The sequence below is a fragment of the Apodemus sylvaticus genome, chromosome 22 (genome assembly GCF_947179515.1).
Source record: "Apodemus sylvaticus chromosome 22, mApoSyl1.1, whole genome shotgun sequence".
NCBI lineage: Eukaryota > Metazoa > Chordata > Mammalia > Rodentia > Muridae > Apodemus > Apodemus sylvaticus.
The window spans coordinates 45,362,359-45,375,296 of record NC_067493.1 but is presented as its reverse complement, the minus strand read 5'-3'; the positions used below and the strand labels follow the sequence as shown (position 1 = coordinate 45,375,296).

Below are 12,938 nucleotides of genomic sequence, written 5' to 3'. Positions count from 1 at the left end.
GTTCTACCATGTGGGATCTAGGGATCGAATTCAGGTCATCAGACTTGGCTTCATCATGAAAGCTTGGCTGACCCTCCCTCCACAAGGTTGTCTAAACTCTGACCCACATGGCTCACTAGTCCCCTCCTGCGGCCCCTGTACCTGTTCCTTCCGCTTGTCTGCCTAGCAAACCTCCCGCTTCTGCCTCTTTCCCAGAGTTCTATCCCACCCACCCCCATGTCCCGCCCTTTCTCTCCTGCTCTGCTATAGGCCGCTCAGCTCTTTATTAAACCTATCAGAAGGTGATGCAGAAGAATAAGGCAGGTGACATTTCACAGAAATAAAAATACCAAAGTTCAGACTGTACTCAGAATTCTGCTGGTATAGAAATCAGCATTTGAATAATAGACAGTCTCTACAGAGTGCACAAGAGGTTATCCCACCAATGTGCCTAGCCAGCAACCCTCAGAGTTTTCAAATAACAAATATTCTTTGGCATTGAATGAGAATTGAATGAGAAAGAAAGTATAAATCCCAAAGAGAAATTTACCCATGGGTCCTACTCTCTGGAGTGGGATAAATATTAATAGCATAGTGTGGTGGTTTGAACATGCTTGGCCCAGGAAACGTGGTACAGTAGAAAGCATAGCTCAGACATAGAGTGTACTGCCATTCCACAGTCAGTATTTGGCCCAGTGCCTGTCCTATTTAGTACCTCACTACTAGGGGCAAACACCATGTCTAACCAGACTTTCATAAATAAGACCTTTAAGCCATATACTTAAAGTATTATAAAGAGTTATGTTGAATGAATGTTTTGTGTGTGTGTGTGTGTGTGTATGTGTGTGCGCGCGCGCCCGTGTGTTTTAATTTTTTACACATTGGTATTTAAGTTACTAGGCAGTTGATTGGAGGATTGGGAGGTAGATAGCAGAAGTAAGGCTATCAAACTGTAAGGCAAAATTTAGTTTTATATTTTGCCTGTAAGTCAGCCACAAATTATAGACTTGCTTAAATTTCCTCGGTCTGATAGACTGTCTTCCTACTTGATAATTATGTGCTTTTAGTTGGCATTTAAAAAAAAATAGAAAGTAATGGTGCATGGGCAGAGGCGGGAAGCAGAGAGAACACGTCTTATCTTTCTGTAAGCCTATACAGACACCACCCAGTTAGTTCTTGTGTTAGGAAAGTGATGAAGATAAAAGGGCCCACATCGTGCTTAAGGTATTTCCAAGGCAGTTTTCCTATTTCAATTTTCATCCTGAGTAGAACAAGTGGAACTTCAATTTCAAACTCTTGAAAAAATGGAAATGTTGACTATGTTTATTCTTTGTATCTAGCACCCAAGAGACATCTGTCTTCAAGTATTGCCTTATGCAGCTTTTCAACCTCCGTTTCAAAACGTTTTAAGCAGGGACGCCTAGTCTAGCAGAGGTGGCCTTAGGGCGGAGAGCTGCTCTGTGGCAGGCAGGCTGGGCTGTGCACATGCTCAGCTCTGTGCACTAATGAGCATTGCCAGAGAAAGCACCTGTGAGCATGGCGGTGCCTGCTAGCGCTGTGACTGATCTCTGCTCTGTTTGCAGCTGGACCCGTATGATTATGAAATGATTGAAGTTGTCCTGAAGGTTCTAGAACAAGCTAATGAAAAGATAACCAGCGTGAACACTAATCAGGTATGGACGGATAGTAAAGGGTGAAAACCCATCTCTGTGCCTCAGTTCATTATGACGATATATTATAATTTATAATTATACATATAATTATATATGTTATAATTATTTTAAAATATGTCCTTCCTCGTTAGTTCTTTGGCCTCCCTTTAGATTCTGAACTTAGCTCTAAATACAATTCCTGGCTGTCCTGGAACTCACGTTGTAGAACAGGCTGCCCACAAATTCCCAGACGTCTGCTTGCCCTACCTCCCAAGTGCTGGGATTAAAGGCATGTGCTACCATGCCCGGCAATATGTGATATTTTAATTCTTTAAGAATCTTATTCATGGGGCTGGAGAGATGGCTCAGCGGTTAAGAGCACTGACTACTCTTCCAGGGGTGCTGAGTTCAGTTCCCAGCAACCATCTGTATTGGAATCTGATGCCCTCTTCTGGGTGTCTGAAGACAGCTACAGTGTTACTCATGTATATTAAGTTAAGAAGAAAAAACAAAGAATCTTATACGTCAATACAATGTATTTTAATCATATTCACACACACACACACACACACACACCCGCACTTTCACCAACTCATTCCTCATAAACCCCGGTTTTCTTTAATTCATTTATCATTTTTATTTAAAGATTTTTGCTTTTTCCATTTTTTAAAAGCTTATTAAATTTGTGTAAGAGTGTGTGTGTGTGTTCAGGCACACACATGTGCCACCACGTACATGTGGAGGACAGAGTTGGTTTCCTCCTTCTACCATGTGGTTCCCTGTGATCCAACTCAGATTGGCAGCAGGCGTGGTGGCAAGTGCCACTGACCCTAGCAACGATGGCTCGGAAAGGCACGTGGCGCAGGTGTTCCAGACACAGTGGCCCTTACAAGTCCCTTGGTCATTTCCACACAGGCTCTGAATCTCCTGAGACACCTGAAGTCCTACAGAAGAATCTCCCCACCAGTGGACCTCGAATACCAGTACATGCTGGAGCACATGATAACTCTGCCTCCAGCAGCCCAGACCAGACTGCCCTTTCACCTAATATTATTTGGCACAGCACAAAACTTCTGGAAAATTCTCTGTATGTTCAAACTTCTTGTGAGTTTTACTAAGTGGCCAGCCAACCCTTTTCTCACTCGCATGTCTTTCTACTCCCCCTCCAGCCTCAGAGCTCAGTGAAGAGTCGCTGCCAACCCTGCTCTTAATCTCTAAGCTAATGAAGGTAAAGAGTGAAGCGTCCCCAGAGGGCTCCTCGTCTCCCGTCAGGCCTCCCGCCCAGGCCAGGGATCTTACACCCTGCTTAGTCAGGGTTTCTATTCTTGCACAAATATCATGACCAAGAAGCAAGTTGGAGAGGAAAGGGTTTATTCAGCTTACACTTCCACATTGCTGTTCATCACCAAAGGAAGTCAGGACTGGAACTCAAGCAGGTCAGGAAGCAGGAGCTGATGCAGAGGCCATGGAGGGATGTTCCTTACTGGCTTGCTTCCCCTGGCTTGCTCAGCCTGCTCTGTTATAGAACCCAAGAGCACCAGCCCAAAGGTGGAACCACCCACAAGGGGCCCTCCCCCCTTGATCACTAATTGAGAAAATGCCCCACAGCTGGATCTCATGGAGGCACTTCCCCAACTGAAGCTCCTTTCTCTGTGATAACTCCAGCCTGTGTCAAGTTGACACACACAACCAGCCAGTACACACCCCTTCCTGCCTCACCACGCTCGCTCTCTCTCTCTCCCTGCCTTTCTGAAGTTCTCCCTAGATACTCTCTACGTGTCTACTGCCAAGCACGTGTTTGAAAACAGCCTGAAGCCAAAGCTCCTGAAGTCAGCCCAGGCCGGGTGCTCCTCCCTGCTCAGCAAGGAGGTAGAGAAGCTCATGCAGACCTTGGAGTCCTACCTCCTGTCCATTGTCAACCCCGAGTGGGCCGTCGCCATCGCCATCAGCCTCACGCAGGAAGTCCCAGAAGGTGGGCCGCCTCCTGCTTTCTGCAGGCACAGTTTGGTTTTTTGTTTTTTTAAGATTTATTTCATGTATATGAGTACACTGTAGCTATCTTCAGACACACACCAGAAGAGGGCATCCGGATCCCATTACAGATGGTTGTGAGCCACCATGCGGTTGCTGGGAATCGAACTCAGGACCTCTGGAAGGGCAGTCAATGCTCTTAACTGCTGAGCCATCTCTCCTGCCCAGAGTTAGGAGCCGCCTGGGTGAAAGCCAGGAATCCTAACCGCTAACCATATGGGAAGTTGGTTTGGGTTTTATCCCTTTTCAGATAGATCTGTGGATCTCTCCAGGGTCTTGTACACCCTAGGCAACTGTTCTGCCCTGTGTATTGTTTTACACTCCCAATGCCCATTAGCTAGTGCCAGCGGGAGCTACCAGGCCATCCCAGAGTTTGAAGCATTTTGACAGGACCTGTCCAAGTCTTACGCTATGAGCAACAAGGTAGCTCGGGCACATCATAACTTGTTTGAAAAGATATCCAAGGGGCTGGAGAGATGGCTCAGCGGTTAAAAGCACCGACTGCTCTTCCAAAGGTTGTGAGTTCAAATCCCAGCAACCACATGGTGGCTCACAACCATCTGTAACAAGATCTGACCTCTCTTCTGGAGTGTCTGAAGGCAGCTACAATGTACTCACATATAATAAATAAAATAAATAAGTCTTAAAAGATATCCAAAAGGGCAAGATGGACGGTGTTATATTCTCTGTCCCCATATTCATAGAAACTTCCCAGAGAAAAGAATCTGGTCGTGGACTGGAAACTGAGGAAGGGTCTCTGTGGCCTTTAGTTTTCATGATGTACCCTTCTGTCCCATTTACCTCAACTCTAATTTTTACTGAGTGTTCGTTTATAGTCTTAAAGTTCTTGCCACCTTGGTAACATGTATTGTCTCAGATGATTCATATCTCTTCACAAATCTCTGTCCTTCCAGGCCCCTTCAAGATGACTAATTTGAAATTCTGCCTGTATTTAGCTGAGAGATGGCTACAAAACATCCCACCTCAGGTGAGTCTGAACCAGGAAACTGATTGCCTCTTGCTGTTTCGCTGAAGCTGTGATCACCTAGCACCTGTCTCACCACCCCTGCCTGCCCCTCAGCCCGGTGCCCAGAAAGGAGAAGGCGGCCCACAGTTGCATATGATGCGTGTTTAAAGGTGTGAATAAAGTGGGCAGGGCCTGTGGTCACTAAAGATGGAGTCTGTCTCCCTTGAGGCTTTACAATCGAGTTTCTGTTCTGTCTCCTTCCTTTTAAAGGATGAGACGTGTGAGAAGATCAAGGCCTTGCAGAAGAAGCTCTACCTCCAGTTCCGGCTCTCAGGAACGGAAGCCGTGCTCATAGCCCACAAGTTGAACAATCAGGAATATTTGAGAGTGGTGGGGAAGCCAGCGCACCTCATCGTGAGCCTCTACGAACATCCCAGCATAAGCGAAAGACTCTGTACCACATCTGGCAAAGATTATCCCGGTGAGGAGACGTCAGTGTCTGGTCCAGAAAAGTTGCTGTCTTGATTCCCATTGTCTTCAGCCAAAAGCTTTGAGTTTCAATTTGCATTTTCTATCTTCACTGTCTTAGATATCCATGCAGCAGCTAAAGAAATAGCTGAAGTCAATGATATTAATTTGGAAAAAATATGGGACATGTTGTTGGAGAAATGGTTGTGCCCCGCAACAGTGCCCGGTGAGGTAAGTGCGTGCGTGCGTGTGTGTGTGTGTGTGTGTGTGTGTGTGTGTTCCTGCAGATAGGCGCTGAGTTTGTGTCCCACACAGTACAGGCCTGCAAAGGACACAAACTGACCTTGTTCCCTCCATCCTCCCTCCCTTCTCCTTCCCTCCCTCCCTTCTCCTTCCCTCCCTCCCTCTCTCCTTCCCTCCCTCCCTCCCTCCCCCCTCCCTCCCTCCTCCCTCCCTCCTTCCCTCCCTCCGAGATGGCATCTCTCTGTGTCCCTCAGAGAGCTTGCATAGTTATCCTAGTTAGTGCCTCGGCCTGCCTGCACCCCCACACCTGTCTCAGGCTCTAGGATCACCTGCTCCCTGGTCACTGTTAATGGGACAGTTTGTCGTTCCTTTCTCTTACTCTGTAGCCATTCTATCCTCCAGCCTCTGACTTCAAACGCATTCTCATATAAGAAGATTTTTAATGGAGTCATGTGATTAACTTTTGGTTTTTGAGATAATTTAAAATGAAGCAGTAAAGTTTAAGAACAGTGCAGGAATGTTCCTTCACATCTTTTACCCAGATTCATTAGTTTCTGATATCTTTCCATATTTACTTCATTCTCTAACTTTTTACTCATTTCTCTCCATTGGAGAATATATTACATATGCCATATTCCTAGCCCTTTAATATTTAAGTTCATATTTCCTAAGAGCAGGATTTGCTTAACTACCACCATTTTAATTTTAGAAATCAGAAAAATCTCAACAATTGAGAGATAGAAGGGGGAAGTTCATTGCAAGTTTGAGGGCAGCCTTGTCTACCTGCAGAAGACCCGGTCTTAAAAGGACAAACAAACTAGAGAATTAAACATTGTACAGTGCTCCAGTCTATAGCCTGTCGTACAGGCTTGTTTTGTTTGTTTAGACAGGATTTCTCTGTTTACCCACAGAGACCTGCCTGCCTCTGCCTCCCGAGTGCTGGGATTAAAGGCATGCGTCACCAAGCCCACCACCATGCCCAGCGACACTGGCAGTGTTGGCTAGTCAACTGCCTTCTGTTTTGGTCTACCTAATATTTTCTCATGATAGAATTTGAATGTTAGCCAGCTGGTCTGATGCATGCTTTCAACCTCAGCACTCAGCAGGCAAAGGCAGGCTGATTTCTATGAGTTGGAGGCCAGTGTGCTCCACATAGCAAGTTCCAAGTAAAACCTTGCCTCAAAATAAATAGTCATAGAAACTGCACATTTTGTTTGAGTTTCAGGCTACGTTAATGATGCTAGCATATGATATTTCAAAGAATAAGATATCTGTTTGGCCTTTATAGGTGGTATTAATTTACTTGGTGTGTGTGTGTGTGTGTGTGTGTGTGTGTGTGTGTGTGTGTGTGTGTGTCTATGTACAGAGGCCAAGGGACAACTCTGTAGAATCAGTTCTCTCCTCTCTTTTCACATTATATTAACTTAGGTACATATCTTGGCTTCGTTGCCCCTTTTTCTAATATATACAGTTCTTCCTCTAGTAGTTACTAGGGGAAATATCTTGAGAATACAGTATAGAGTTCTCTATGAATTCACCCTTTACCTTACCCACCCACCCCGCCTATTAACAACCACTGAGGACTTTTAAACATGTGTTGGTCATGATGGCACACTAACAGTTTGAGGGGAGCCGGGTGTGGTGGCGCACGCCTGTAATCCCAGCACCCTGGGAGGCAGAGGCAGGTGGATTTCTGAGTTCAAGGTCAGCCTGGTCTACAGAGTGAGTTCCAGGACTACACACAGAAACCCTGTCTCGAAAAAAAAAACAAAACAAAACAAAACCCAACCAACCAACCAACCAGTTTGAAGGCTGCAGGCTGATTGCCTTTATAAAATGTCAGTTTTGCTTTGCTCACATTTTTCTGTGATTTAACCTAGGTTATGGACTTTAGTCATGCTGTGTGTTTGATGTATAGGTGATGTGTAGGTGGTGTATAGGTGATGTGCTTTTCTCAGCAGAACACAGCAGGCACAACATGATGTTGAGATTTTTAGAAATAGTGACTATCACATTTGTGAAAGGAGCTAGCAATCTCAATCCAGATTTTTCAAGAATTTCTCTTTGAGTTTTTCAGGTAGAATTTAATAAGGAAAGCCTATAATTTGTTCTTATGTAGGAAGATAATTGAAGTGTATCTGTAAAAAATGGCATAACCACTATGAAATGAAATACTTATATTTAGTGAGTTTGTTTGATTTAGGGTGCTAATATGTTAGTTTCACGTCCCACTCAGTAGCAGTTCTACTGCAGCCTCCCAGGTGGCTGAGGTTAGCTATTGTTGGCAGACAGCTTTTATTTGTTTTTGTTTTATTGTCCTGATTGATGATTGATTTTTGTGCTGAATACTGTATTCATTGAATGCTAAGCCTGTGCTCTACCCCTGAATCGTATTCCCACCCTTGGCATTTAACTTATTTTTTAATTGCATCCAAATTGCCCGAGGGAATTGGCTCTCTCCTACCACATGGGTCATAGGGAGTGGACTCGGGTCTTAGGCTTGGCAGCCAGTGCCTTTACTTGTGAGTCATCCCAGCAGCCCTGTTGCATTTTAGTTAGTAGCTTTTATTTTATATTAATTTTTCAGTTCATACCACAATGTGCTGCTGCTGTTTTGACAATAGATTTTGAGTACCCCAGGCTAGACTCTTGCTCACCATGTAGCTGAGGATGACCTAGAAGGTATGTAACTCCCCAAGTGCTGGGATCAGAGGTGTGTCCTACCATACCTGGTCTGTGCTGTGCTGGGGTTTGAACCCAGTGGTCCGTTCTACTGTGCAAACACTCCCTGCCTGAGATCCAGCACTAACCCCCTTCTACCCAGAGCAGTGACTGCTTCTGTGGAACCAGAATGTAAGCATGTATCTAAATCCAGCATTTCTTGTTCCAAGCTTCAGTAAGCTCAGAGTAGTCAGCTGAAAGGACCTGGCACCTAAGAACTATGCCTCCCCTCAAACGCGACACAGTGCCTACTGAGTCCCGAGGAATATAGGTTTAATTGGCAAATGACTCATTTAAACGTTCTGGAGGAGTTTAGTGACAGAACACTTGACTGGCATGCGACCCTGGGCACCTGGGAGGCTGAGGCACGCACGGCAGGAGCTAGCCTAGGCTACATAGTAAGACATACTGGGATCAAAGGTGTGCGCCACCATGCCAGGCTCCATTCCTTTTAAAATTTACCCAACAAATGTAAGCTTCACAAATGCCCAGATGCTTGTTTCCTTTACTCTGGTCATGGGTGTACTTAGAGGTACTCAGAGCACACTTCTGTGTGAGTGAGTGAGTGAGTGAGTGAGTGAGAGCGGACCCTTCATCCAAGCAGAAGGCATCCTCAAGTAATTAATCACAGTGTGTCGCCCACATAACAGAGCTCACTTTGTCTGTTTTAAGCCATCTTATTATTTGTGTATGTGAATATGTTGTGTGCATGTACCACATGCATGCCTTGATGCCTGCTAAGGTCAAAAAAGGGTGTTTGGTGCTCTGGAACTAGAACTAAAGAGGATCGTGAGCCACCGTGTGGGTGTTTGGAATCAAACTCACGTCTTCTGCAAGAGCAACAAGAGCTCCTAACTACTGAGCCAGGTGTCCAGCCCCATAAACATAGTTTTGTAATTTGGGGTTTTTTTTATCTGATATATTACACTAAGATGACAGTTTGTGTGGTCACAACCTTCCGTTTTTAACTTTTATACTTCTCTGTTTTCAAAGAAAGCATCGGAGTTCTTTGAACTGGAAGAGGATGAAGTGCTGCATAGGTATGCGGTCCTGGCTCCCAGCAAGGAGCTTATGGAGAGAGGAATCAACGCTGGGCTCCGGGGGCGGGAAGGCAGTCAGTCCCCGAGACTGTGGGTTTGAACCGCTGTGAGTGTCTCAGACGTCTGCAGCAGTGTGCCAAGTGAGGGAAACTCTTCTATCAGCCAGAACCTCTGCCCCAGGGCCCTGAGTGCTCTCCAATGCTAGAAAATGGCGTGGCTCGGATATGAGACACTGTGGCCTTTGTCTGAGCCCCAGAGCTACTAAGTCGTGTGCTTGCCATTTAATATGCTGAGTCTGAGTGCTCCTGGCTGGCTCTATTGAGAAGACTATCTAGGCTTGAATCAGAAGGAATGTGAACCCATGACCAGCCCTTGACTCCACATGGGAAGAGGGCATGGCGGTAAGCTGCCGGCTCTTTACTATTCCTGGCCTAGACCACAAGAAGCTGAGAGGCCTGGGAGGTCCTGGGCTTCCTCTTCCCTGAAAAATCAAATAGTGAAGACAGACTTGCAAAGCCCAGAACAAGAAAATAATTGTTCCTAGCTTTGGACAGAGCCAGGTACCTTCGCCCTGGACCCCGCCCCGTGCTGCTGTTTAGAAACTATGGGGGTTTGAGATGGGGTGGGGTTTTACTTGCTTTTACTTGCTTTTTAGTCAAGGTCTAACTGTGTACATGAGAGGCCAGACCTATGTTGGAGTTAGCTCCTCGGTGGTCTGTTGGGGTTCATAAATGCTTCCGGGCGTGGCATAGGTAGTTAGACTGGTCTTAAATCTGGGGATCTCTGCCCCAGCCTCCCCAGTGCTGAGATGACAGCCAGGCTGCCCTCCAGCCCCCCAGCTAGGCCTGCCCCTGCTTCCCGGGCACTGGAATTAAAGGCATGAGCCACTACAGGGGCTTCTTGCTTGGACTTTGAAGGGTGGGTGCACCTTCCCAGCTCATGTACAGTTCCTGGCCTATTTGACGGAACCAGTTATGTGGAAAGCCTTGGAAGCAATGCAGACAGTGACAGAAGAAATCTCCAAAGCACCGAGACATCAGAACTCTTGTCTTTTCCATCCAAAGGCTCCCTCTCCTCCATCTTTTTTTATCTAACCCCTCTGGGCCTTCCTGGGCGTGTCCTGCCAGCCCTAGACTAGAATCTAAAAGGTATCCCAAAGTCTTCCTGGGTCCCGTGGAAACAGTTTTCCCCTGTGTGGCAGTCACTGTGCTGCAAGCTGTGATCTGTGGCAGTTTCATCAGTAATCCTGGGAGGCTGCATGGCTGTGGTACAGAGGAGAGCGCCGAAAGCCAGCACCTGTTCCGTGCATTGCCCTCTGGGCTGCAAAGGCAGCTCATAAGTACCTGTGACTCCAGTCCCAGGGACCTCTTGTCCTCTGTGGCCTCTGCAGACACCAGGCACACAAGCAAGCATGCACACAAAACAAATAAACAAAAGTTTAAAATAAGGGAGACTAAACCTCCTTTGAAAGGGAAGACAAAAAATGCCAGTGGCCCTTATCTTCCGTGGTGACATCTAGGGTGTTGTCATTTACTGTGGGCGGAAACACAGCTCCACTGTACTGGGGATCTAAGTTTAAAAAATGTCTTTCTTTCTTTCCTCCAGAGTCGTGTATCTCCTCCAGGCTCGTCCGGTTGATTATAGTTCAAGAATGCTGTTCATATTCGCCACTTCAGCTACAACCGTAAGCTCTCGAGACTCGGTCAGGACCTACGGCGCCTCTGCTTGACATTTCCCCCACGTGTATTTCTCACATTAGGCTTCATAAACACAATCGGATGGGGCTCACTAACACACTTGGGGGTCATGTTATCCCATCAGCGGGGCTGTCTCCCCACACCCCACTCCGGCTGGTGCTCTGGACACAGCATCTGCCCAGCGGGCCACATGATGCCCCTGTGGTAGCTCTCAGCGTGCACTTTGTTGGTGGTAATTAACTCCCGGATCAGCCAGCACTCCTGATACCAGGCGACTAAACAAGCTCCCCTGGGAAGAAGCTCTGCTTGTCTTGTGGCCCTGTGTGACCTGCTTTGTCCCTAATCATCCTCTAACCTCTCTACCCATTTGAAACTGCAGTCTCCCGGAGTGGGGACACACAAACTCTTGAGTCTTCAGGAATTTTCCTATAGCAATGCTGTTGGTAGTTTGGTGTTGGGAAGGGCGTTTCCTTTTTTTTTTTTTTTTTTTGAGACACAGCCTGGTTTGGACTATATAGCCTAGATTCCAAGAGATCTCAAACTCTTGGCAATCCTCCTGCCTCCGACTCCTTAGTACTAATAACAAACGTGAGCTGTTGCACACAGCTAACAATACCTGTGAAGCAGCTAGATTAATAGAGGGCAGGGACCCGCGGGGTACATGGTCCTTAGACGGACAGGAGGGAGATCTGAGGTGCTGGATATAAGCTCCCCGAGGCTCTTGACTGGAGCCTGTCCTTCAGTCATTCTTTAAGTACAACCAGTGTTGCAGGGATGGCCAGTTAGCACCGGCTCATATATTGGGGAATTAAGAAAATTAAACTTTTATTGCTTAATCAAAAGCATTTCAAAGGGAAGCCCTCTTTGGTTTCCAGTGCTGGCCATGGCTGGGAGCAGCTGGGGGTCACTGCCTTGGTTCTGCCCACAGTCTCAGCCGCCACTGCATCCGTACCAGAAGTGCGGAGAACAAAGGGGTCTCCGGAGTTCCTTCCAGGGCTGGTGTTGAGCCGCTCGGCTCTGTGCTGGCCAGCGGCATAGATAATTGAGCTCAAGTGGAAACATAGCCATGGGAAGGCTTGCTTTTACTACCTAAGCTGACGTCGGTTGCCTGACTGAGGCTGCAGGCGGACAGCTTGACCTTCTGAGCCTCTCGGTTTTACAGACCCTGGGCATGCGCCAGCTGACCTTTGCCCACAAAGCCCGAGCTCTTCAGTGTCTCCTCTATCTGGCTGACAAGGAAACAATAGAGGCTCTCTTCAAAAAGCCCATGGAAGAAATGAAGTAAGTAGAGCTGGATTTGTCACTTCAGATGGACGCAAACAGGTTTCATCTGCTTATATCTGAACCATAACCTTTAAGCCCTGGACTGAATTACATGGATGTCCACCAGTTGCTCTGTAAATGCAGGCCCCTTGTCTTGATTGTTGATATTTAAGCAAAGGTGAAACAGGCCTATGAGAACATCTTAACATCGTTTAGAAGCTGGCTGTTTTCTTGTTTGAAATTATTTCTGTATAAGCTGCGTCCTCTGAAGATACCTGCAGCCTAAATGGTCTTGAGACAACAGGCTAGCCCCCTGGACCCCAGGAGCTTTGGGTTTAGATTTAAGTGTGAGCTGCATAATGATACTTACAAATAGCTCTGTTTTCCAGATCCTATCTGAAGTGTATAACTTTCCTGGCATCATTTGAGACATTGAATATTCCCATCACATATGAGTTATTCTGCAACAGTCCCAAAGAAGGCATGATTAAGGGCTTGTGGAAGAACCACAGCCACGAACCTATGGTATGTAGAGTCCCTGGCCATGTGCTCCTGTCCTCACAGATGCAGTGTGTGTCACCCAGTCGTCTACCACCCCTCAGATGCACAGAGACACCCTAACCCTAACCCGAGATGCCCCGTAGCTCCAATGCCCTAGACCTTTCTGTAGGTTCACAGCCCACTGTATGGAATGGTAGGTAATATGGAAGGCCCTTTCCATTCTTCTTAGAATACACAGGCTAGTCATGCTTGCAAGCAAGAAGGCACTGTCGTACTTCCTTCCAGGGCCCGCCCTAGAGGGAGGGGTGCCATTCTCTCGAGCCTAGTCGCCTTTGGGAGACCAGCCACTGAGGCAGTTGGAGCTGGGACAGGTGTG

The 12,938-nt window shown here is 46.8% G+C and overlaps 1 protein-coding gene across 4 annotated transcripts in view; it reads left to right on the top strand.

The window, feature by feature from the left end:
- Positions 1-12,938, top strand: part of Kntc1 (kinetochore associated 1) — a 75,514-nt gene that overhangs the window by 51,662 nt on the left and 10,914 nt on the right. For 3 of the 4 annotated variants that reach the window (XM_052167483.1, XM_052167481.1, XM_052167485.1), the window contains exons 45-55: positions 1,563-1,652; positions 2,547-2,718; positions 2,801-2,859; positions 3,387-3,603; positions 4,577-4,650; positions 4,900-5,110; positions 5,219-5,328; positions 9,055-9,101; positions 10,707-10,803; positions 11,961-12,079; positions 12,451-12,586. In XM_052167483.1, coding sequence (XP_052023443.1) covers positions 1,563-1,652; positions 2,547-2,718; positions 2,801-2,859; positions 3,387-3,603; positions 4,577-4,650; positions 4,900-5,110; positions 5,219-5,328; positions 9,055-9,101; positions 10,707-10,803; positions 11,961-12,079; positions 12,451-12,586 — 1,332 coding nt within the window. The remainder of the gene's footprint in view (positions 1-1,562; positions 1,653-2,546; positions 2,719-2,800; positions 2,860-3,386; positions 3,604-4,576; positions 4,651-4,899; positions 5,111-5,218; positions 5,329-9,054; positions 9,102-10,706; positions 10,804-11,960; positions 12,080-12,450; positions 12,587-12,938) is intronic. The other variant, XM_052167482.1, reaches the window with a different exon arrangement.